This window comes from Molothrus aeneus, chromosome 16, assembly GCF_037042795.1.
Source record: "Molothrus aeneus isolate 106 chromosome 16, BPBGC_Maene_1.0, whole genome shotgun sequence".
Lineage (NCBI taxonomy): Eukaryota > Metazoa > Chordata > Aves > Passeriformes > Icteridae > Molothrus > Molothrus aeneus.
The window spans coordinates 14252674-14276441 of NC_089661.1; the positions used below are offsets into that span (position 1 = coordinate 14252674).

Genomic DNA, 23768 nt, shown 5'->3' on the forward strand with positions numbered 1-23768 from the left:
TTTTTTTTTTCTTGTATAGATTGCTGCATTAATTGAATAAAAGCAGAAAGCATCTCTTGGCCTGGCTGTGTGGTACTGGGGGCTGGGATGTGCCTCAATTCCCCCTGGCAGGAATGAGGTGGTTTGGGAGCAGGGAACTGGTTCTAAATAAAGGGAGTCACCATCTCCCCGGGGACAGGGTGGCCAAACGCGGTGGCTGTGCTTCCTGAGCTGTCCTAGAAAGGAGGGACAGGGATCTCTGCCTTCCTGCCAGCACCCTGGGCTTCGGCCTCGCACTGAGCTCCTCTTCCTCCTGGTGTTTCCCTCCTGCAAGAGGGAGATGGTGGGGTGGCTGTGAGGTGCCAGAGGGGGCATGGATGGGATCTGCTGGTCTGTGGTATTGCTTCTCCTCTCTTCTTCCTTTCTTTCCTTCTTCCTCTCCTCTCCTCTCCTCTCCTCTCCTCTCCTCTCCTCTCCGTCTCTTCCTCATCTCCATCTCTTCCTTCCTCATCTCCATCCTCCTTCCTTCTCTTCTTCACACCTCTTTACCTCTTATCCCCTTCCTCCACCTCTCCTCCTTCTCTCCTCCCATTGTCACTACCCCCTTCTTTCTCCTTCTTCCTCCTCCGAGTTCTTCCTCCTTTCCTCTCTCCTCAGAGCAGACCCACCCTGCCCACACTCATTCCCCAGGGCTGTGCTGACGCTTCAGGCCCCTCCATCCATCCCCCCATGACCCACAGCCCATCACCGGGCCGTGTTCCCCGCTCACCCCCGGGCTGTTTTCCGCCCCAGCCCCTGAGTCAGCCCGAGCCGCATCCCCCCGGGCCGGGTTAGTCAGCAGGGAGGGGAAGCCGTGCCCTGCCCGGGCTGACTCACCCCAAAACTGGGCGCAGGGCAGGCTGCTCCCCCTCCCACCTTGCCGTGATGCCGTGGGGGGAGTGGGGAACAACATTCCCGGTGCCCTGGCGGGAAGAATGAGTGGCCAGCCGGGAATGAGGCTCGGATGCTCATTGTGGGAGCCGGCAGGATGCTCCGGGCCTAGGAGCCGGCCCGCCGCCATGTTGATGCACCCCATGGCTGTGGGGCACACGATGAGACCCTAAATCCACGACACCCCGTGTTTGTGGGGGGTTGTGACCACGGTGACCAGGCTTGGGGTATCCTCACTGTTTCTCACTCTGCCCACGGGGAGGGAAGAAACCGAAAGAAGAGTATTTTAAAAACAACATAAATAAACCCAGCGCAGAGGGCGTTGAGTTGGACGACTACACATCCCATCGGCCGCCGCGGCGGCGCAGGCGCAGCGCGGGTGGGCGGGGCCGCGGCGCGCGGCGCGCGTTGCCGCGCGGTGATTGGCGGGTGGAGCTGTCCGTCAGGGTCTCGCCCCGCCCCCGCCGCGGCGGTGCCTGCCCGGGCTCGGCGGGCGCGCGCACCGGGACCCCGCACCGGCACCGGGGACCCCGCACCGGCGCCGCGCCCCCTGCCGGCCCCGCCCCGCGCCGCGCCCCGGCCCCGCCACCGCCACCGCCGCCCCGGGACCGGCCCCGGGACCGCCGGCCGCGCCCGCCCCGCCCGGTACCGCGCCACCGCCACCGCCGCCGCCGCCGGCCCAACCATGATGAAGTTTCGGTTCCGGCGGCAGGGTGCCGACCCGCACCGCGACCGCCTCCGCCACGACCTCTTCGCCTTCAGCAAGGTGCGTCTGGGGCGAGCGGGGGGCGCGGCGGTGGATCCCGGGGGGGCGGCTACCACCGGAGGCACCGGGGGTACCGGGCAGGGTGCGGCGAGCGGGGAGCCCCCCGGTGCCGCGGGGCTCTGGGACCCCGGCGGGATGCTGCCCGCGGGGAGGCGAGCAGCGTGCGGGGCACCGCCCCCCGGGACCGGCTGAAGCCCCGGGGGAGCCGCGCACCGGGACCTCCCCGCTCCCGGGGAAGGGGCGCGCAGAAAGGGCAGGGCCGCCTGGCCGGGGGATCCCGGGACGGGCTGGTGGGCCGCCCCGGCAGGATGCACCCCCGGGGGTGGGTCCCGGGAGCCCCGGGTGCGGGATGCGCACCGGGGGCTGCGCTCCTCCCCGTGCGGTGCAGGGGGCCACTCCGGGAGAGGATGCGACCCCCTCGGCAGCGCGACATCCCCGTCCCAGCCCCTCCTGGGGGGGTTCCCTGGAGCGCCCCGGTTCCCGCACTCCCCCTGTCCCGTGGGTTCCCCGAGGCCTCGCTCACGGGCGTTTTGGGGTGACCCGTGGTCCCGCACCCTGTCTGGCCTTGGGGCATCCCTGGCTGCATCCCCCATGAGAGGCTCACCCCGGTCTCCCCAGGGGTGGGATACCGGGGGGCTGGACCCCCTGTGTCAGCCAGAAGGGCTGTGGCAATGACCCCCTGGGCTTTCGGGGTTCCCTGGCACCCCAAAGATGCGTCTCTGTGGGGACATGAGAGGTCAGCACTTGCCCCCTCCTCCCTCGAGTTTTCCCACTTAACCCCTCATTTGGGGTGGGAGAGACCCCCAGGCTCATCAAACAACCCTGGCGCGACCCCCACCAACCCTGGGGTGCCAGATCCTTCCCTCGGGACATCGGGCTGTGCCAGCGGGTGCCCACCTGGCACTTGGTGCACCTTGTCCAGGAAGCCTTGGGACCATTCTCCTGCCCTGGCCGCGGGGCATGAGACCGCCGGCAGCGCCCCTGGATGAGCCCAAGCCGTGCCCATCTGTCTGTCCATCCCGGCACTGCTGTGGGGTGCTTGCCCAGCTCCTGCTGGGGCCTCTGCCGTGCCCCGGAGCGCCCCCCGGGCTGTCCCGCAGCTGTCCCGCGGGTGTCGGGGTGTGCGGTGCTGCCCAGCACAGCCCTGACCCCCAGCTCGCTGCCCTGGGTGAGGGTCTGGCCGGGGGTGCAAGGCTCAGCCCAGCCAGAGCCCCCCGTTTTTGGGGAGCTCAGTGCCACGGCCGGGTCTATGGGCGGTGTGTGCCGGTGGGATGCGCTGGGGAGAGGCTGAGGAGAGCCCCTCGCGGCCGTCCCAGCCCTGGGGCCGCCGGCTGCCCACCTGCCTCCCATTAAGGGTTGTTTTTCCTCCCGAGCTCCAGATCTGCCTGGGATTTGCTGTAATTTGGCCGGGAGCGCGCCTTGGCCGGCCGGCACAGCCTGCCGGATGCGGGCGGGAGCGGGGGCTGCGGCTGGGGGGCTGAGCCGGGTCCCCCTTTGGGGCTGGGAGTGCTGGGGAACTGCGACAGCGCTTTTTGAGGAGTCTTTGCCGGTGTCACGGTGTTGGTTTCTGGCCTAAAGCATCGCTGTGGTGTCCCCTGTGCTGCTGCCGCTGTCCCAGCTCCGTCCTCCAGCGCAGCGTGCATCCCGGGGGGATTCACCGTGACCCTGCGTGGGTCGGCACCCACGAGCATCCACTTCCTCGCCTCTCGGACGTGTTGGGACCCCCTTGGATGGGCCGGGACGCCTGGGACGGGCTGGGGACGTTTTCACGCTGCTGAAGTTGTCCCTTGGGAGGGGAACAGGAGCCGGGGTGACAGCGGCTGCCGCCGGCGGGTGCGGAAAGCCGCCCCGCTGCGCCTCTCGGATGCCCCAGACAAAGGGAGCAGGTCAGGATCCGGCCAGGCTGGCTCCGGCGGCCTCCGTATCGTCTGATCGCGCCGTGGCTGCTCAGCCCAGCTGCCCTCGGGAGCCCTGCGGTGCCCGCACCGCGGGCCGGCCCGGTGGGTGCCCCCCGCGTCCCCCCGCTGCCGGGGCAGCCCCTCCCCAGCCGGCGAGCCCGGGCACGCCGCACGGCCCGGACTTCCTTGGGAAGGTGCCCTCGGGTGACACGCGGCTCCGGCGGGGACGTCCCTGGCGCTGGCGGGTCCCGCTCGCCTGGTTCTGCCGCCCGGCACCGGGGACGCCCGGTGATGTCGCAGCGGGGGGGTCCCGCTCGCCTCTCCCGGGGGGTCCTCACCGCGGGGGTTTCGAGCAGAGGGGTCCCATCCCCAAAGTGCTGGCGGGCAGTGGGACAGCTCGTTCAAGGTCAGAGCTACCCCGGCCCGTGGTGCGGCTGTTGGGCTGGGTTTTGGGGTGCTGGGTGGAAATTGGGTGAGGAGTGATGTCCCCTCTCCTCAAAGCTCTCCCTGGTGGCACTGGGGGACAGAGCAGCATCTTTGTGGTCCCCCATTGTAGGGGTGATGCTCAGGCTGGTGTGGGATCGGGGGTGAGGGGGGCTGTGGGAGGTTTGGGGGTGTCAGAGGCGCGGGGTCCTGCTCTGACCTGCATGTCTCCACGCCAGACGGTGGAGCACGGCTTCCCCAGCCAGCCCAGCGCCCTGGCCTACGACCCCGTGCTGCGAGTGATGGCCATCGGCACCAAGGCGGGAGCCGTCAAGCTGTATCCTTTTCCTCCCACATGAGCAGGAGGTAAGGACCTCCCGGACCCTCCTGCGCTCGCTCCTCTCTGCCTGTCCCCATCCCGGAGAATGCTTGGAGACGTGGCTGTGCTGCTTCTGGCCCATCCGGCAGCCCCCACTCGGCTGCCGTCCATCCCTCCGTCCAGCTGTGCTGCAGCTGGGCCGGGCGGCGAGGGGGCGGCTGGAGGAAACCCCCGCCTCGCCCAAAAAACGCCGGGGAGAAAAAAGAGGCTCGGGGGCATCCCAATGGGGTCCTTCCCGCTGTTACCCCGCTTATCCCGGGGGGCTCCTGTCCATCCTCACCCACTCAGCCCTCGGGGGAGGGAGCAGCGGGGGCTCTGGCCGGCCCGGGGCTGCGGTGGGCGCGGAGCCCGGTGCCGGCTGGGGGGCCGAAGCGGGGGACGCCGAGCGGGGCCGGCCGGGCTTTGTTGGCGGCAGCGTGCAGGGAGACTTCAGAGGGCTCTGCTGGCGGGCGGCCAGGGCTGGATGCGGGCCGTGCTCGGGGGGCCCCGCGCTGCAGGAATGCGGGCTGGGGGCGGCCGCGCCCGCAGCGGGGTCGGGGTGTGGGGGGCGGCCGCGCTCCCCCTCCCCCAGGCCGGCGGCTCGCTGCCTCCCGAGCACAAAGATGGCGTGTTTTGTTCTGCCGGGGCCGCCCGGGTGCCAGCCAGCCCGGCCGCGACGTCGCCGGCCGCCCCACTCGCCCGCCCAGCCCGCGGTGCCGGTCCCAGCTGAGCCCCCCCCGGCACGGCGGGGATGCGGTTGTGGGGGGCTGCGGTGTCCTGAGCATCCTCTGCGGGGATGGTTTTGGGGTGGTACCCGGCGTGGTACCCCGTGCCTACATGGCCCTGCTCTGGCTGCCTCCAAAAAGATGCTTCTGGAGGCTGGAGGTGCCGGGGAAGCCGGGGCCGGGCGAGGCAGCAGCCGGAGCTGGCCTGACTGGCGTTACTGGTTAGTGGGGGCACCCCTGGGTGCTCCCCGGCCGGGCTGGGCAGATCTGGTTGCTGACAGCCCGGCATTGAGGGGCAGCCAGTGCCTGGGGGGGTCTCCTGGGACAGCTGGAGGTCCCTGTGCCTGGACCCCCATTCCACATACTGGTGACACTGGTGTGCCCGAGCCACTTGCCTTGAGGGCTCTCTCAGCTTGTGGCACTCTTTTGGGTGGGGAAAGACCCCAGAATGAGCAAGGATGGGCGGCATCCCCCATGTATGTCGCACCGAGAGCCCTCTGCGTGCTCCCTGCTTCATTCCCATGCCCTGTTCCCTGCTGTCTCCAAACTCTGTGGCTGTCCCTGGCTCTGCCAGCTCCGCTGTGCCCAGCACTGCCAGACAGCTCCTGCCTGTCCGGCCGGGCAGAGCCGCCGGGCTGGTTCCCCGTGCCCAGGGCGCCAGAGGGTGGCCAGGGGCAAGGACTCCCAGCACACAGCATGCCCAGAGGGGCTGCACAGCACACTGGTGACACCGGGCTGGGGGCAGCAGCTGGTCTGGGGCTGCTGGGTGTGCTGGGGATGCCAGGCTGGGCTGCTCTGTGCGGTGCTGCAGCCGCTGCGCGGGTCCTGCCGCGGTTCCTGCCGCGGTTCCTGCTGCCGTTCCTGCCGAGCGGCGTCGCCGAAGGAGCCGGGACCAGTCGGGTGAGTGCGGCTGTGCCGGCGCATGCCGAACCCCACCCCGCCGCCGGTGCGTGCCGGGGCTCCCGGCGCCTCTCGCACACCCAGCCCAGCTGTGAGCGTTGGCCGCAGCCTGACCTGGGACATCCCGGCTGGAGCTGCTTGGTGGATCCCAGCCTGACCTGGGACATCCTGGCTGGAGGTGCTTGGTGGATCCCAGCCTGACCTGGGACATCCTAGCTGGAGGTGCTTGGTGGATCCCAGCCTGACCTGGGACATCCCAGCTGGAGGTGCTTGGTGGATCCCAGCCTGACCTGCCGTGCCCCAGCTGGAGGTGCTTGGTGGATTTCAGGCTGATTCAGAGCGTCCTGGTTGGAGTTGGAGGTGCTTGGTGGATCCCGGATGGGGATGGTGGTGCCCAGGCCAGCTCTGGCATGGGGTGCAGCCAGGGATGCTCTGCCCTGGCTCTCCTGGGGACAGGGGGCTGAACTGGTGTTTGCAGGCAGAACTGTGACCTGAGGGAATACGGAGGGTCCTGAGTTTGCTGGGGAAGGGTGTGTGGGGGGGGGGGGGCCCTACCCTTGTTGTTTCTTTGACGGCCCCCCCAGATATGGCGCACCGGGTGTGGAGCTGACAGGCCTGCACAAGGAGACAGCCACTGTCACCCAGCTGCACTTCCTTCCCGGCCAGGTACGAGGGTGTCCCGGGGGGGAACCTGGCAGCAGCCCCCCAGCACCTCACACACCCCTCTATCATCCCCCCCTCCATCCCCAGGGCTGGCTCCTGTCGCTGCTGGACGACAACACGCTGCACCTGTGGGAGGTGTGCCACAAGGAGGGCTGCTCCCACCTGGAGGAGACCCGCAGCTTCGGCCTCCCGGGACGCCCAGGGTCCGCCGGCGCTAAGTACTTGCCTGGGGGTCGGAGCCGCTCCCCCACGGGGCTGCGGCGGTGCCGGTGCCGGCTGGGAACGGCGCGGGGGAGCAGCCGGTCTGCCGGGGCGGGATGGTGGCCAAGGTCCTCTCCGTGGTGGTGTTTGCCCCACTGGGATGCTCCTCTGATCTCAGCTGAGATGCTGAGTGCAGGGAACAGCTCTGGATTTTTATGGTGCTGGCAGGGCCCGGGGGTGATTAATGGCTGTAATTGCTGTTGGCACTGAGGCTGTCCTTGCCCTTGTCCTCCTGCACTCAGGGAGATGGGAATGGAGGGATGGAGCAGGGCAGGTCTGGGTCTCTTTGACGCTCCCCCAGACCCAACCTGGTGCTGAGGCAGCCCCTGTTCCCCCCACAGCTGCTCTCCTGGCATCACACGGGTGACAGTGGTCCTGCCCATGGCTGCTGGTGCCATGGTCTGTTTGGGCACTGAGGGTGGTGCCGTGTACTTTGTCACCCTGCCCACCCTGACGCTGCTGGAGGACAAAACCCTCTTCCCAGATGAGATCCTGCAGAGGTGAGAGCCCTGCAGGCCCCATGCCCCTGCATCCCCATCACCCCCAGCCCATCTCTGACCCCCTGTGCCTGTTCCCCCCCAGTGTCCCTGATGATTATCGCTGTGGGAAGGCGCTGGGGCCCGTGGAGTCCATCCAGGAGCACCCACGCAACGGCAGCCGGCTTCTCATCGGCTACAGCCGGGGGCTGCTGGTCCTGTGGGAGCAGAGCACTCGTGCTGTCCTGCATCTCTTCCTGGGCAACCAGGTACTGGGGCTGGGGGGGTCATGGCCCTGGGTGTGTGTGTGTGTGTGTCCCCATGTGAGTGCTGAGCCCCCCGTGTGGCCCTGCAGCAGCTGGAGAGCCTGGCCTGGGCAACCAGGTACCAGGGCTGGTGGGGCCATGGCCCTGGGTGTGTGTGTCCCCATCCATGTGGGGCTGGTGGGGCTGTGTGTGTGTGTTCCCATGTGAGTGCTGAGCCCCCCGTGTGGCCCTGCAGCAGCTGGAGAGCCTGGCCTGGGAGCAGAGCGGGACGAGCATCGTCAGCTCCCACAGCGACGGCGGGTACATGGTGTGGGCAGCGAGCGGCACCGGCCTGAGGACCCAGCAGCCCGTCATGTCCACCATCCCCTACGGTACAGGATGGGGGTCTGGGGGGCTCTGGGGTTGGGAGCTGATCCCCTCCCATATCCCGGTGCTACAGCCAGTGTTGGTGTTTTCATTTCAGGGCCGTTCCCTTGCAAAGCCATCAGCAAAATCCTCTGGCGAACCTGCGAGTCAGGGTAGGTGGGTGGGCTGGGCATGGGCACAGGGGGCACTTGGGGGTCCAGGGTCTGATGGCAACTGCTTCATCCCACCCAGGAACCCCTTCATCATCTTCAGTGGGGGGATGCCACGCGCCAGCTATGGTGACAGGCACTGTGTCAGCGTGCTGCAGGGCCAGACCCTGGCCACACTCGACTTCACCTCCCGCGTCATTGACTTCTTCACTGTGCAGAGCGCAGAGGTGCCCGAGGGAGGTACGTCCTGCCAGGGCCGCCCGGGGAGCGGGTGATGCTGTGGGGGTCTCCACGTGCAGCAGCCATCTCCCCCCTCCCCAGGCTTTGAGAACCCCCGAGCCCTCGTGGTGCTGGTGGAGGAGGAGCTGGTGGCCATCGACCTGCAGACACCGGGCTGGCCCACCATCCCTGCCCCGTACCTGGCACCTCTGCACTCCTCTGCCATCACCTGCTCCTGCCATGTCTCCAACGTGCCCCTCAAGCTCTGGGAGAGGATCGTCAGCGTGGGCGAGCAGCAGAGCCCCCGGCAATCCTCTGCGGTCAGTGATGGGGGTGGTGGGGAGGGGTCCTGCTGAGCCCTTCCAGCATGGCCCAGTGGCTTCATCCCTTCCTCCATCCCTCCCTCCAGGCTTGGCCCATTGATGGGGGGAAGAACCTGGCCCAGGAGCCCACGCAGAGGGGGCTTCTCCTCACCGGGTGAGTGGGCTGGCAGCAGGGAGGGGGCCTGGGAACCCCAAAATGTGGGGGGGGACACATCCACACCCATTTCTGGTGGAGATTAATGGCTCTAATTGCTAATTGGGATGGTGGTGGCATCCACTCCCTCATTTGGGGTGGGCTGCCCCTTTTTGTTCTGGCTGGGCATGAGTGTGTCACCTGCTGCGCTGTCCCCCGTGTCCCCCCCTCTGGCACTGTGGCTGCCAGCACACAGGCAGCTCTTGTTAGCCGGGCAGATGTTGGGGCCCACACTGACAGGACCCCCCCCTCCCAGGCACGAGGACGGCACGGTGCGGTTCTGGGATGCCTCGGGGGTCTCCCTGAAGCCCCTCTACAAGCTGGGCACCGCCAACATCTTCCAGACAGACTGTGAGCACAATGACAGCCTCAACCAGGCGGGCGAGGAGGAGTGGCCTCCGTTCCGCAAGGTGAGGTCCCCTGGGCAGGGTGACACTGCCATGGAGCTCAGCACCCTCCTGGCTCTGCCAGCACTGGAGGGGGCAAACCCAGAGCTGGGCACGGGGGATGCACCTGCTGGAGCCATCTCGGCTGCGCCCCGGGGACGTGTCCCCCGGCTCAGGGCACAGCTGCTGTGTGACGCACTGTGGGGACACAAGGGACGCTTGTTTCCGTGGGCCCCGTCCATGGGTCTCCCCCAGCATGGGGGACAGGGCCGGGGGGTGAGTGGGGACAGACTTTTCCTGGGCGTGATGCCCAGAGTGGCCCGTGTGCCACAGCTGGCGGAGGGATGCGGGGGTGCAGGGGGGCTGTCCCACAGCTGTGTGCGGGGTCCTGGCTGTCCCTTCAGCTGTCCCCTCCCGCAGGTGGGCTGCTTTGATCCCTACAGCGATGACCCGCGCCTGGGCGTGCAGAAGATCGCGCTCTGCAAGTACACGGCCAAGATGGTGGTGGCTGGCACGGCGGGGCAGGTAAGAGCAGGGGCTTCCCCATTGGGGACCCACAGCATGAGGGGGCTACAGACCCCCACGGTTGTCCTTGAGGGGCTCCTAGCCTGGGTTTAGCCCCCGGTGTGCAGCAGGCTGGCTGGCTGGGGGAGGTCCAGTGTGTCCCCCTGTCTGTGTTTGTCCCTGCAGGTGCTGGTGATGGAGCTGAGCGATGAGAAGTCAGAGCACGCGGTCAGCGTGGCCACCGTGGACCTGCTGCAGGACCGTGAGGGCTTCACCTGGAAGGGCCACGACCGCCTGGCCCCCCGGAACGGGCCCCTCCACTTCCCCCCCGGCTTCCAGCCCAGCGTGCTGGTGCAGTGCGTGCCCCCCGCCGCCGTCACCGCCGTCACCCTCCACTCCGAGTGGAACCTCGTGGCCTTCGGCACCAGCCACGGCTTCGGGCTCTTCGACTACTACCGGCGCAACCCCGTGCTGGCCAGGTATGGGGGGACCTCGGTGCTGGGGACCCCTGGATGGCCTGGGGGTGCTGAGCAGCCTTGGTGCCTACAGGTGTACGCTGCACCCCAACGACTCGCTGGCCATGGAGGGGCCCCTGTCCCGCGTGAAGTCCCTCAAGAAGTCCCTGCGCCAGTCCTTCCGCCGCATCCGCAAGAGCCGCGTGTCGGGCAAGAAGAGGCTCAATGCCAGCAGCCCCTCCAGCAAGGTGGGCAGGGAGTGGGGGTCACCGTGGCAGCTCCCCGTCCCCACCCAGCAGAGAGTGAGCGACCCTGTGTCCCCTCGCCAGGTGCAGGAGGCCAATGCGCAGCTGGCGGAGCAGGCAGGTCCCCCCGAGGTGGAGATGACTCCGGTGCAGCGGCGGATCGAGCCTCGCTCAGCCGATGATTCGCTTTCGGGGGTCGTGCGGTGCCTCTACTTTGCCGACACCTTCCTCCGTGACGGTGAGACCCCCTCCCTGCCTCCCTCCCTGGGAAAAGCCCCCAGGCTGGGTCTGTGGGGAGGGGGTTCTGACACTGCTCCACCCCCACAGCCGCCCACCACGGCCCCACGATGTGGGCAGGGACCAACTCGGGCTCGGTGTTTGCCTACGCCCTGGAGGTGCCGTCGCAGGAGAAGTTCTCGGAGCGGGCGGTGGAGGCGGTGCTGGGGAAGGAGATCCAGCTGATGCACCGGGCGCCCGTGGTGGCCATTGCGGTGCTGGACGGGCGGGGGAACCCCCTGCCCGAGCCCTACGAGGTGTCTCGGGACCTGGCCAAGGCCCCCGACATGCAGGGCAGCCACTCCATGCTCATCTCCTCTGAGGAACAGTTCAAGGTGAGTGTGGGGCTCAGTGTCCCGCTGTGGTAGAGATGGGACACAAAATGTCCCTTGTCCTCTTTGGATGTCTTCATCATGCAGGGACTGGAGGTGACCAGTCAGGTTTTGGGGGCACTCCTATGCCTGTTCTAGGGTGTGAATCCAAGGGGAAGGTGCCCCCCTAAACCCTGCAGGTTCCTGTTCTCCCCTGAGCCCGGCTCCTCCTGCCCCCCAGGTGTTCACGCTGCCCAAAGTGAGTGCCAAGACCAAGTTCAAGCTGACAGCACACGAGGGCTGCCGGGTGAGGAAGGTGGCCCTGGTGAGCCTGGCCAGCGCTGGCTCTGAGGAGAGGCTGGAAAACTGCCTGGCCTGTCTCACCAACCTGGGGGACATCCACATCTTCACCGTGCCCAGCCTGCGGCCCCAGGTCCACTACAGCTGCATCCGTAAGGAGGACATCAGCGGCATCGCCTCCTGTGTCTTCACCAAGCACGGCCAAGGTGAGGACACCAGGTGATGTCTGTGTCAATGGGGTGTTGACCTCACCTGCAGCCCTGTGGGGGATGCCTGAGGCTCGTCGTTGTCCTCCCTGTAGGTTTCTACCTAATTTCACCATCTGAGTTTGAGCGCTTCTCGCTGAGCGCCAGGAATGTGACAGAGCCACTGTGCCGGCTGGAGGTCGCCCGGCTCCAGGACACCTCCTGCCTCAGGTGGGCTGTCTCGGGGGCGTGAGGGGCTTTGCTGTGGTGGAACCCCCATACACCCACCCCATGACACTGGTTCTGGCCATAACTTCTCCCTGTTTCCTTGCAGCAACAGCTCAGCTGTGACACCGAAGCTGCCGCAGGCGAACGGCACCCACGTCCCCCGCAGCTCCGAGGGCCAGCACTCCCCTTCGGACAGTGACCGTGAGTGACCCCCCTGTACCCTGTCCCTGCACGCTGCACACACACCGTGTCCCACAGCCCTGCTCCACGCCTGGCTGTCCCCAATCCCTCCTGTCCTGTGACTCCCCAGGGTCCCCTGAGGAGCACCCAGCCGCCTTCTCGCCCGGCCCCATCGACTCCCCCAACAGCAGCCTGGAGACCCCGCTGGACACCACCGGGGACATCACCGTGGAGGAAGTGAAGGATTTCCTGGCGTGAGTGGGGTGGGAATGGGGTAAACGGTGCTGAGGGGCTGTGGCAGTGCCTCTCATCCTGCTCTGCCCCAGGTCCTCGGAGGAAGCAGAGCAGAACCTGAGGAACACCAGCGAGGACGAGGCCCGGCCCACAGGGATCCTCATCAAGTGAGGTCTGTGAGGGGCTGGTGGTCCCTGGGATGGGAGTGGGATTTGGAACTGGGACCCCAGCACAGTGCCCTGGCTTCGTGATCCACCATGGGAGGATGGAGCTGTGATCCCTGGGGCTTGCAGGGGAGGGGGAGCAGGGGGAATGCCTGTCCTGATCCCCACCCACTCCTGCTGAGGAGCTGCCTCTCCCGCAGGCATCGCCGGCCTCCCTGCCCCATCTCAGTGCTCGGATTCCCGGGATGCGCGACTCGACTGGACCCCCGCGCCCCTCCCCATGTAACGTAGACTGGCCTCCTCTCTAACATCTGCACCCCGGCTCCGGCACTCCCCACACCCCCTGCCCGGCCCCGGCGCCGTGGGGCACAAACTCTTCCCGGGGAAGATCAGTTCCTTTTTTATACACGGTCGAGTGTCACTGTCCCCTGCTCCAGAGCCCCCTTCCTGGGGGATGCTGCTGCTTCCCCGGCTCCACGGGGAGGGCTGGGACTTGTGGACCCCCCCTTGTCCCCTGGTTTTGGTCCCTTGGGGCAGTGGGGGGTCAGAAGCCCCCGGGCACGGCCCCCCCGTACCCTGGTCTGTGTTTACATGCCCGGCTCCCTGCAGTTTACAGCCCCGTTCCCTGCCTGCCAGGAGGCTCTGGCTGCTGCACAGGGACTGTCCCCCCAGGGGAGCCCAGTGGGGACCCCCTGGCTCCCAGGTGGGCAGCAGAGGCCTTGAGCAGCCCGAGGAGGGGCACGCTGGGGGGTCACAGGTGGCCTTTTTCTCTTAGTGGCTTCTCCAAGGGCTATTCTCCAGGTTGGGCTCTGTGCCTGCTGCTCCTTTCTGACACTAATTCCTGCCACGGGGTGGGTTTGGGATGGGATCACGCTGTGGAATCACACGCAGGCTCCTGCTCCTGCTCCATGTTGGTGCTGGGAGGGGGCAGATGGGGTTACCCCAGCCCCCTCCTGCCCCAGGCGGGGCTGCCCCACCCTGGGGGTCTCACTGTGCCAAATCCCCCCTGGGCTCCGAGCCTGGCGTCGTCCTCCTGGGGGGCTGTGGTGACACAGCTGCTGCGGGCCAGCTCTGTCCCCTGGCCCATGGTGGCTGTTCCCATGGGGCTCAGCTGGCCCCTGCCCCTCTCCTTTGGGGAGCTGGGCCCCCCCGGGCTCCCTTGTGGTACGTGTGTGGCTGGGGGGGTTTGGGCTCGGTTGCTGCCGGCCGAGGCCGGGGCTGTAGCGTCCCTGGTAGAACCCTCCCCCCCAACCCAACCTCATCTTTTTTTTTTTTTTCTTTTTTTTTTTTGGTAAGATGAATTTAGCATTGTTTAGTTATTAAAAATACTGGTTTTTAATATTGAAAATAAAGCATTTAATATCAGCTGCCTGGGCTGCAGGTGTTTGCTGAGCCTTGGAGACAGGTGAGTGCTGAGCTGCAGAGGGGCACGATCAGGGTTGGGGGTGACCCCATTTGGGAGTGAGTCAGAGCCTGGGACAGGGTCGAGGTGAGAAGTACAGCCTTTATTGATATGATCCAGATGGGCTGATCCCTGCTGGGGGTCCAGTCCCCAGGACACCAGGGACCAGCTGTAAGGCCCAGGGCTCACAGCCCCTCGCTCCCTGCCCCCCGTTCTCCTTAGCAAAGCATCCTCCCACCCAAACTGGGGGTCACTCCCATCCCCCAGCCACGGGGGGAGCTCAGCACTGGTTTGGGGCAGCAGCATCCCCAAGCAGGGTGTGACAGGGGCCCACACCACCCCATATGCCCCCCAGGAAGGGCAGGGGCTGAGCTGGGCCCTGTGCTGGGAGAAGGGGGGACAGAGGGACAGCCCCAGTGATCCCCCCCGGCCCCGGCTCGGGGGGAGGCAGCTCCAGGCTGAGCCTGGCAGTGGCGGCAGCACGGGTGCTGGGCTGGCTGTGCCAGGGGGGCTGTGCCAGGGGGGCCATGCCCGGGGCACCAGGTGCCCCCCACCCTTAGGTGGGCGGCTTGCGGAACACGCTCCAGGCGTGGAAGCAGCGGGTGAAGGGCCAGGGCTCGTTGCCTTTCCGCACCAGCCGGAGCTTGCGGGGATGTGTGGGGTCCTTGGAGCGCATGTGCTGGATGTAGACCTGGGGCAGAGCATTGCCATGGGGGGCCTGGCCCTCACCCACCTCACCCACCCTCACATTCCCCAGCCCAGAGCTCTGCAGCAGCCAGGTCAGGGCGCAGAGGGGAGATGGAAGTGCCCAAATTCTCCCCCATGCAGTCCCAGGAAGGAGGGAGGTCTTACCTGGCACGCCTTGAGGCTCAGCTTGATCTCCACCTGGCTGGTCTGGGTGCCCACCCACATGTAGACCTGCAAAAGGATCAGCAGCTGGGCTCAGCCCACAGAGCCATGGAAGATCTGGACCCAGGAGAGCCTTGTGCCCCCAGCTCACCTCCCGCCCGTTGTCCAGCAGCATGATGTCATCATCAGCCAGGTCATCCTGGCAGAAATCTGAGCACTTCTCTGACACGGAGAAATAACCTTTCTCATTGGAGCATCTGCAGGGAGACAGACAGGGACAGCATCAGGCATGAGTTTGTTAGGACTTGGCTCATGCAGAGGGCAGGGATCTGATGGAGCAGCTGTTCTGGCTGGTTGGTTCCCAAAGGGGATGGGCTCTGAGGCCAGTGCCCACCTGAAGAGCCGTGAGTGCTTCATGTAGTCAGCATCTTCATCGTAGGGCTTCTGGCCCCCAATGCCCACCCAGAAGAAGTTCTCAGGTTCTTCTCCCTCGTTGATGACCTGAAAGGAGAACAAGGCTGAGTGTGGCCTGGGTGGGCACTGTCATTCAGGTAAGGTGGCACTGAGCCCTGCTCACCTGTTTGCTGTAGGAGTCATCAAACATGTGGTTCATGATGTCCTCAGCCAGCTTGGCCTCGTCAGGATCAGCTGCCCGGCCCACCCAGGTGTAGACAATGCCCTGGTTGTCTGTGCTCTCAAAAGGCACCTGGGGGACAGTGGGGTCAGGGCTGCCCAGAGAGGCAGGAGGGCACCCAGGCAGCCCTGAGGATGCTCAGTCATGAGCAGTACCTTGAGGATGAAGCAGAACTCGGAGTTGAGCAGAGCAGCGTCCGTGTTGATCTGGATGCACCTGGAGATGGAGCCCCCCCAAGGCACAAATCAGGGAGAGCTGGCAGCTGTGCCCACCAGCAGGTATCCCAGCTGGATGTGGCACCCGTGGGTGCTGCCTGGCACTGACCTGGTGCAGAGGGCCCCGCCATTGGTGCGGATGTGGTACAGGCTGGGCTGGGGAGTGCTGACCCTGTCCTTCCTCTTGCCCCGGTGGATCACAAACCTCCTCTTGAAGTGCGAGAGGAACTTGGGGTTCTCCTGCTGCTGGGTCATGCGCACCACCTGCACAGGGGTGGGGGTCAGAAGGGGCATTGGGACTTCCCAAACACAGCTCCAAGCCCCAGCTGCACCCCCCTGCCAGCTCCTATCTCTGCTGCTGTCTCTGCTTCAGCCTGAGGGCAGAGAGGGGTTTGGGGAAGAAGAAAGGCAGAGCTGGGGCACCCCTGTGTCACCCTCAAACTTTGTCACCTCCAGCTTGCCACGGAAGTGACTCTCAAACTTCTTCTGGAGGCTGAAGGTGAAGGTGAGCCAGCCCATGTTGGAGGCCTCCCGGCCCTGCCAGAAGTAGACGATGCACTGGGAGTCTTCCTCAGGCTGCTTCTCCTCCTCTTCTTCCTCACCCTCCTCTTCCCCTTTGCCTTCACCCTTCTTCTTTTTCTCCTCATCCTCCTCGTACTCCACTGGCACCCAGTACCTGAGGGCAGGAACAGGGAATGATGTGAGGGATGGGACAGTCGGGAGGACTGGGAAGGGATGTTGGGGACAAGGTGGCCCTGCAGTCCCTGAGAGGGGACAAACCAGCTGTCACCTGCACAGGAAGACGTAGCAGTCGTGGGTGTGGAAGTGGCCAAACTCCTCCTCGGGCAGACGAGTGAATTTCTTGCCCTCCAGCACGAAGCCCTCCATGCCATCCAGGTCCTCGTTCCACTCCTCCATCAGCTGCTCTGCCTGTGGCCCCACGAGCTGTGTCAGCCCCCAGCTCCTCCATCAGCACCCAGCCCCACGCCATGGGGGATCCATGGGGGTCCCCAGCCCTACCTCGCTGAGGGGCATGGGGGGCTGGCGGGGCAGGAAGAGCGCAGTGAGGTCGGCCTTCATCTGGTCCTTCTTCTCGGCGTCCTTGCGGACCTTGCCGGCCAGGCCCCCGTCCTGCAGCACTGTCTCGGCGTTCCGGGTGTAATCCACACGCAGGACATCGTCCCAGTTCTTGAACTTGGACTTGAACACCTGCAACACACAATCACTAAGGGTGGGAAAGACCTCCAAGATCATCGAGTCCAACCTGTGACCGATCCCCGCCTCATCAACCAGACCAGAGCACCGGGTGCCACGTGCAGTCGTTCAAGGTGTAATTGGGGAGCAGGTAACAGACCCTTGGCCTCAGCGCCCTCCCAAGCACCCAGCACCCGTCTGAGGAGTCCGTGCCCCACCTGGCACTCGGTGCCCTCCAGGTTCCTGGTGACCATGGCGTGCTTGGGCCGGTGCAGCATGGTGCACAGCTCCTGGCTCAGCTTCAGCGCCGCTGCCCGCACCAGCCGCGACGATTTCCTCCCGATCCAGATGAAGACGTCGGACCAGCAGTCCAGGATGTACACACTCTTGGTGTCCAGCAGGCTCTGCAGCTGAGGGCACCACAGGGGAGAGGGGTCAGGCACCTGCAGGCTGTCCCAGCTGGAAAACACCCTGCCTGCTCCCAACAGAGCAGAGCATCCCCCCGCCAGGCGCTGCTGGCTGAACCTCCCTCTCCCAGGGCACGGCTGGAGGCACAAGGGGCACGAAACCAGTCTCACTGGTCAGACTGGGAGAACCTCCCCGCCCCATCCTACCAGGCGCATCTCTGGCATCAGATCAGCCTTCAGCCTCTTCTTGTGCTCCACGGAGAGCTTGTAGTTGATCTGGGGAAGCTCCAGGTAGCCCAGACCGAGGCCGACCTGCAGAGGGGATGGGGACAGAAGTGAGTGGGGGCTGCAGGACCTCAGCAGGGCTGGTGACCCTATGGATGCGGCTCCCCACCTTGTACAGCTTGGGCTTGTGGGGCTGGAAGTCATCAGGGACACAGGGTCGGATCTCCTCGGGCTGCCCCCCCAGCACCTCCCAGAATTCAGGGGTCTCCTGGCCCTGGGTGAGCAGCGTGATCTCGGCCTTGCCCTTCCGCTCATTCTTGTTGATCTTCTCGGCAAAGAGCCTGCAGTGGGAGCAGGTGAGATGGCAGCTGGGCTCCCCACACCCTGGCACCCCCACCAGCCCTACCTGGCCTTGGTGGTGCTGCTCAGCGTGGCCTGGCTCCCACGCCACACCAGGAGGTCGAGGCCGTGGTCCAGGAGGAAAACAAACCTGGTGGAGAGAGGTGAGAGAAGTCAGGAGAGAATGGGGTGTGCTGAGCATTCTCCCCATCCTGGGGGTCCCTGCAGGGCACCAAGGGGGTTTGAACCCATATTTTTGTAGAAAGGTGCTGGCATAGCCCATTTGCACCACAGAACTGCAGCTATAATGTCTCAGGTGGATTCTGCTGAACCTTCTGCAAGGTCCCTCTGTCCCCTGGCCACTCACCGGGGGTCCAGTGATGTCCCTTTCAGTGCCACTGGCTCCAGCTTGACATTCTTCTTCCCATAGACACGGTAGAGCCTGGGGAAGGGACAGCCATGGTGGGACACGGGGCACTGCCTGCCCCACGCATCCCCCCAGCCTCTGTCCCCAGCTGTACCTGGTGACATATTGCGTGTCCTCAACGGTGAAGAAACCGCTGGCCGTGCCACCCTCGATGTAGGAGATGTCATTGTCAAAGACCTGGGGGCAGGGAGGGGGTGAGGGTGGGACAGGAGGGGTTAGGGGCTACAGGGGAGCTGGGGGTTGGCCTCACCTGAAGGAACTCCTCACTTTCATCCCCCATCTCCTCCCGGATGCTGCGGCACTCAGCCCCCAGGTAGTTGCGGAGGTTGACGGCGTGGATGGCTGAACAGGCCTTCTTGTCCAGTGTGGCCTCCTGCCCTATCCAGTAGTAGATCTCCCAGTTCAGGGAACCATTCTCATCCAGGAAGGTCTGGGAAGGACAGGGTGTGAGATGAGATGGCTGCAGCTCCTGGCAGGGGAGCAGGGGACCCTTGGTCCTCCCCAGGTACCTTAAGCACGATGTAGCAGTCGGCTTCGTAGAACTTGCCGTGGAAAGCCTCGTCCACCAGCGTGGGCACGAAGTTCTCAATCTGCCAGACACAGAGGCCAGGCAGCTGCCCCACATCCTCGCTGAAAAACTCTGAGTAGTCCAGCTGGGGCTTCTCCAGGCCCTGGTCCCAGCGCCGCGTCTTCAGGTCCGGCGCCTTCGCCTCCCCACTCTCCTGTGGGACGGGAACAGGTCAAATTAGGGACAACCAGAACTCCCTGCCAGCACCCAAGGTAGGCCAGGGACATTGGGATGCCCTCAGGTCCCCTTTCCCACCCCAGACCCTACCTCTATCTTCTTATTCTTCTCCTGGGCCACATCTGACATCCCCTTCAGCACCTGCTTCGCCTGGTCATCCTGGGCAGAGTCCTTGCGCCGCCGCAGCCGCATCTTGCGGGCCAGCGGGTCCTTGGTGCTGCTCCCTGGGGACACGGGCACAGGGTGAGAGGCGGCCTGTGGGGCACCCTATGGAGCAGGGCTCACTCCCCAAGCTCTGCCAGGGCCGTGCCAAGGCAGGGGCTGCGTGCCCCCCTCCCTGCAGGCGTACCCGCGGCGGCGGCGGCCACGGTGGCGGGGGAGGCGCCAGCCAGGCGGAGCTGGTTCTGCAGGGAGAAGTCGATGTTGTACCACTCTGAGGAGCGATCCGCCGGCTTTGGGGGCATCACCAGGCTGGGGTTCTCTCGCACGTCCAGGATCTGCCAGGGAGGGCACAGAGACCTTGCTGAAGTACCTGCTCACAGGGACATTGGAGTGTGGCATGGGGTGGAGATCTCCGGAGCGCTCCAGGCTTCAGTGAGATGAGGGGATGTGGGGGAGCTCCACAGCCTGCCTGGGTTGATCCATGGGGCAGATTGCAGGGACTGGCCCTGAGCTCCCCTGCCATTGCCTCATCCAGCCCACCCTATAGCCCTGGGGTCCTAAGGAGGTGCTGGGGCTGTGGTGGAGCCAGCCCAAGACTGAAAGGTTCTGGGTGCCCACCTCCAAATCCGTCAGGAAGTGGATGGCCTCTGGCAGAGTCACCAGGCGGTTCTTGTTCAGCACCAACTTCCTCAGCTTGGAGCACCTGTGGGACAGTGATGCTGGTGACCTGTGACCACACAACCTCTGTGTTCCCTCTTGGGGACACAGCAGATCCAGCTGTGTGTTCCTTACCTGCACAGGCTCTCGGGGATGAGCTCCAGGTTGTTGTTGGCTGCCATGAACTCCTCAAGGTTGGTGAGCTTGCCAATGCCCGAGGGGATCCCGTCAAAGTCCAGCTTGTTGGAGTTCAGGTACATCTTCTTCAGCTTGGTCAGCTTACAGATGGCCGACTGGGGAAGGAGGAGATGGTGGGGTGAGGGAGAACCATGGAACCACTGGCAGGGATGGCACACGAGGGCAGGGACATACGGGTAAGGAGGTGAGCTGGTTGCGGGACAGGTTGAGGGTCTCCAGCTGGGTCCACTGGTCGATGCAGAGGGACAGCTCTGTGATCTGGTTGCTGCTGAGGTTGAGGCGCCGCAGGCTGCCCAGGGTGTAGAGACACTCGGGGACACGGCTGAGGTCATTGCAGGACAGGTCCACATCTGGGGAAAGAAACAACGGGGTGACACCACCAGCCAGACTAACACTGGGGCTGGGAGAGCCCCTGGAGGGCTCTGTGGGTGCCCCAGCCCTACCTGCCAGGTTCACCAGGGCCTCCAGGCTGGTGGGCAGGTTGCTCTGCGTGCGCTGGGTGTTGCGCAGGTGCAGGGTCTGCAGGGCTGTCATGGCTGGGAGCTGCCTGAGGAGCAGGGAGAGCCAGAGGGCAGAGAGAGAGTCAGGATGGAGCAGGGGCCTCAGTGGCAGCCCTGCCAGCCTGGGGAGCGGGGCTGTACCGGAGCTGGGCGTGCAGCAGGGGGTTGTTGTTGAGGATGAGGGTCTGCAGGTGCACCAGGCGCCTCATCTGCGGTGGGAGACTCTCCAGCTTGTTGTCACTCAGGTCCAGGTACAGCAGATCCGTCAGGTTGATGAAGAGCTGGTTGGGGATGGTGTCGATGCTGCAGGGATATGGGGAAATTCAGGAGGGCCTAGGAGCTGCACCAGGTCTCCCTTGAGGAGGGGCAGAGAGCAGGACCCAGAGCAAAGTGTGACCAATGGAGGTGGCCATGGCCAGGAGGAGAAGATGGTCACTCTAGCCTGGACTCACCTGTTGTGGCCCAGGTTAAGGACCAGCATGTTCTTGGCATTTTCCAGCTCCCTGGGACACTCTGTGAGCTGGTTGTAACTCAGGTCCTGGGAAAATGGGAGCACAAAGCAACTGTCACCCCCAGCCACCACTACCCAAACCTCAGGACTGGGGGCCATCTCCAGGGGCACAGCAGGAGCTGGACCAGCACACAAGGAACCCAGGGAGCCCATCCATGGCATCAGCCTTTAAAGGAGGCATTGCCAGAGGGTTACCCTGCCAACAGCCAGCTGCCCTGGAGCTCAGCCATGGGCTTGGAACTGGTGCTCCCAAGGAGCACAAGGAGCCACCAAAGTGCAGGAATGGGACCCAGGAGTCTGAGCTGGCTCCTGCATCAGCTGAGGAGCCTGTGCACCCACCAGCACTGAGAGGTCATCCAGCTGGAAGATGTCATCAGGGACTCCTGAGTTCTTCAGGCTGTTTGCACGAGCCACAATTGCCTGCAAAGGGGAGAGAGGTGGGAATGCAGCTGCCTGCTGAGCCCCCAGGGTGCCCAGGTGTGATGTGTGTGTGCCCTCAGACCCCAGAGGTGCCTGGGGACCCCCGAGGCAGGAGGGGGACACTCACCCGGAGGCAGGGCAGGCCGGAGAGCTCCCCATGGAGTGTGGTGAGGCTGTTGTGGCTCACGGAGAGGTGTTCCTGCAGGGAAGGCCCAGACAGGTCCCAGTGAGCAGAGAGAGGAGCTGGGGCTGTGCAGGGCAAGGGTTGGGCCCCCACATTGATGTGGAGGCTCCTCCATCCCAGGAGAGTTGGGGACTTGTGAAGCCCTGTCACACACAGGGCTGCTGGCACACTCCCAGTCCCAAACTGGTTTGTTGGCCCAGCGTGCCTGTGCTGCCTCCACATCCCTCCTCCCCTGGGGATGAGGACACCTCAGCCCTGCTGTGGAGTTTGGGGTGCTCTGGGATGCCCAGAGCTGGCCCACACAGTCCCTGTGCACACAGATCCCAGTCCTTGGAAGTGCCTCTCACTGGGAACAGGCAGACGTGGGCACTGCCGGGGTGGGAGGAATTTCCCTGGGGAAATGTTTTGCTCTGAGCATCACCAGCCCGGCTGTTGCCTGCTCAGGAACACAAGGCACTGGCAGGCTGTGGGTGGGATGCCAGGATTTCAATCTTGCTGCGGCCCCCGAGCACCTGGCAGGGCTGGCAGGAGTGGCACAGAGGGATTCCCTGCACCTGGCACAGGGATGGGGACTCCTGGCAGCGTTTAAAGCCCTGAGTTTGTCTGGCACTGACAGGAGGAGGTCCCTGATGTGCTGTGGACACCACCAAAGCCAAGCTGAGCCACGACTCCACCAAGGGCCTGGTTGAACCACCCAAAAAACAAAACCAGGCAGCTGCCAGCTCCTGCTTTTTATATATTTTAGCAAAGGAGAAGGGAAAAAAGCCCCAAAAACCTTGATTGTTCCCATTGTGAACATCACCCTTCCCTTCTGCTACAGGGTAGAGGATCTAAGCATGTTTTTTAATCTGGTTTTCTAGGAAAACAAGGTGAAGCCAAGTGCAAGTCCATGCCAGCCCCACTCCTGACAGCTCCTGCATCCCATTTCAACCACGCATTGTAGCTCAGTGCTATTATTAGGCACTGGAGCATCTGCTGCTGAGCCACCAGGCTGGCAGGGATCCTGTCAGATCCTACAGCCCCAGCAGGACAGGGGAGCCCCGTTCCACCCCAAAACACGGGGCTCACCAGCTTCTGGAGAGCAGCGAGCTCCTCGGGCAGGTAACAGAGCCCCGTGCGGTTCAGCTTCAGCCAGCGCAGGCTCGTCATGGCCTTGACATGCTCCGGGAAGTACCCGCCCTGCAGGGGGAAGGAGGAGGAGGAGGGTGAGGACCTGCCCCATAGGATGAGGATCTGGGAACCTCAGTCTGATTGAGGCTCAGTGGTCAGGGGAGGTTTGGGATCGAGCAGTGCTATGGGACTGGCAAGTGTGGGGTTGTGATGACCCAGTCCTGAGGGACGGGGAGATGTGGGGATTGGGATCAAGCGGTCCCATAAAATTGGGAACTAGAGGGCTGGGATTGCCCAGTTCTATGGGAATGGGAGCTGGGGGCCATGGAGACCCAGTCTTATGGCAATGGGAGCTGGGATCGCCCAGTCCTATGGGATCGGGAGCTGGGATCGCCCAGTCCTATGGGAATGGGAGATGGAATTGCCCAGTCTTATGGCAATGGGAGCTGGGATCGCCCAGTCCTATGGGAATGGGAGATGGGATCGCCCAGTCCTATGGGAAGGGGAGCTGGAATCGCCCAGTCTTATGGCAATGGGAGCTGGGATCGCCCAGTCCTATGGGAATGGGAGATGGGATCGCCCAGTCTTATGGCAATGGGAGCTGGGATCGCCCAGTCCTATGGGATCGGGAGCCGGGATCGCCCAGTCCTATGGGAATGGGAGATGGGATCGCCCAGTCCTATGGGGTCGGGAGCCGGGATCGCCCAGTCCTATGGGATCGGGAGCTGGAGGCTCGGGGATCACCGGTCTCTCCGGGACCCCGTGGGCTGGGGGCCAGGTGGCTCAACCATAGCGGCTTGATGGGGGTCAAGGATCCCCCGACCCCGCAGTGCCCGTGGGCTCGGGACCGGGACTGCCCCGGGTCACCCACCGCGGGCGGGGCCGGGCCTAGGATTCCCCCGCCCCGGGGGCCGAGCCAGGCCTGACAGTCCCGCGGGGCGCGGTCCCGCCGGGGCACTGTGGGCCGGGCCGTGCCCCGCTCCCGCTCCCCCGCACCTTGAAGTCGTTGCCGCTGAGATCGACGCCGCGGACGAAGGGCAGGACGCCGGTGGCCGCCATGGCGGAAGGGCGGAGGGGGACCCTGAGGCGGCGCCGCGCCCCGACAGGCCCCGCCCCTGCCAGGCCCCGCCTCCGGCCCCGCCCCGGCCGTGACGCACCGGGGACTGGGCGGGGCCGGGCGCTACTTCCGCGCGCAGGTGGGCGGGGCTGCGCTGCCCGCGCCCCCA

At 65.1% G+C, this 23768-nt stretch overlaps 2 protein-coding genes across 3 annotated transcripts; one reads left to right on the forward strand and one right to left on the reverse strand.

Moving 5' to 3' along the window:
* The first annotated feature begins 1573 nt into the window (after nucleotides 1-1573).
* LLGL1 (LLGL scribble cell polarity complex component 1) lies at nucleotides 1574-13619 on the forward strand. Of its 2 annotated transcripts, none has more exons than XM_066560602.1 (23): nucleotides 1574-1675; nucleotides 4236-4333; nucleotides 6564-6645; nucleotides 6730-6860; nucleotides 7245-7403; nucleotides 7486-7648; nucleotides 7881-8016; nucleotides 8109-8163; nucleotides 8243-8400; nucleotides 8482-8699; nucleotides 8789-8856; nucleotides 9152-9305; nucleotides 9702-9806; nucleotides 9972-10264; nucleotides 10335-10488; nucleotides 10570-10723; nucleotides 10813-11096; nucleotides 11314-11578; nucleotides 11674-11788; nucleotides 11892-11986; nucleotides 12096-12219; nucleotides 12292-12371; nucleotides 12564-13619. In XM_066560602.1, exons 1-22 carry the CDS (start codon nucleotides 1595-1597, stop codon nucleotides 12368-12370), a joined length of 3171 nt encoding a protein of 1056 aa, XP_066416699.1. In that variant the 5' UTR covers nucleotides 1574-1594; the 3' UTR covers nucleotide 12371; nucleotides 12564-13619. The 2 variants fall into 2 exon arrangements, with proteins under 2 accessions (XP_066416699.1, XP_066416700.1); XM_066560603.1 differs by having other exon boundaries at nucleotides 6730-6845.
* A 228-nt stretch (nucleotides 13620-13847) lies between these two features.
* Nucleotides 13848-23645, reverse strand: FLII (FLII actin remodeling protein). The gene is made up of 30 exons (XM_066561020.1): nucleotides 23539-23645; nucleotides 22501-22611; nucleotides 21376-21447; nucleotides 21168-21248; nucleotides 20770-20855; nucleotides 20459-20620; nucleotides 20261-20364; nucleotides 19992-20167; nucleotides 19755-19912; nucleotides 19581-19665; nucleotides 19150-19297; nucleotides 18891-19024; nucleotides 18565-18777; nucleotides 18306-18485; nucleotides 18150-18232; nucleotides 17996-18070; nucleotides 17696-17779; nucleotides 17459-17630; nucleotides 17272-17376; nucleotides 16876-17067; nucleotides 16484-16672; nucleotides 16254-16393; nucleotides 15914-16139; nucleotides 15573-15727; nucleotides 15404-15464; nucleotides 15192-15320; nucleotides 15009-15115; nucleotides 14766-14871; nucleotides 14618-14683; nucleotides 13848-14456 (listed from the first exon to the last, which is right to left on the reverse strand). Exons 1-30 carry the CDS (start codon nucleotides 23599-23601, stop codon nucleotides 14322-14324), a joined length of 3798 nt encoding a protein of 1265 aa, XP_066417117.1. The 5' UTR covers nucleotides 23602-23645; the 3' UTR covers nucleotides 13848-14321.
* Nucleotides 23646-23768: the final 123 nt, after the last annotated feature.

Coding starts and splice junctions, on each gene's coding strand:
- LLGL1 (XM_066560602.1), top strand. CDS start 1,595: ATGATGAAGTTTCGGTTCCGGCGGCAGGGTGCCGACCCGCACCGCGAC. Junction 1,676..4,235: donor ACCTCTTCGCCTTCAGCAAG/GTGCGTCTGGGG, acceptor TCTCCACGCCAG/ACGGTGGAGCACGGCTTCCC. Junction 8,857..9,151: donor AGGGGGCTTCTCCTCACCGG/GTGAGTGGGCTG, acceptor CCCCCCTCCCAG/GCACGAGGACGGCACGGTGC.
- FLII (XM_066561020.1), bottom strand. CDS start 23,601: ATGGCGGCCACCGGCGTCCTGCCCTTCGTCCGCGGCGTCGATCTCAGC. Junction 19,298..19,580: donor ACTTCCTGACGGATTTGGAG/GTGGGCACCCAG, acceptor CCTCCCTGGCAG/ATCCTGGACGTGCGAGAGAA. Junction 19,025..19,149: donor CGTGGCCGCCGCCGCCGCGG/GTACGCCTGCAG, acceptor CCGTGTCCCCAG/GGAGCAGCACCAAGGACCCG.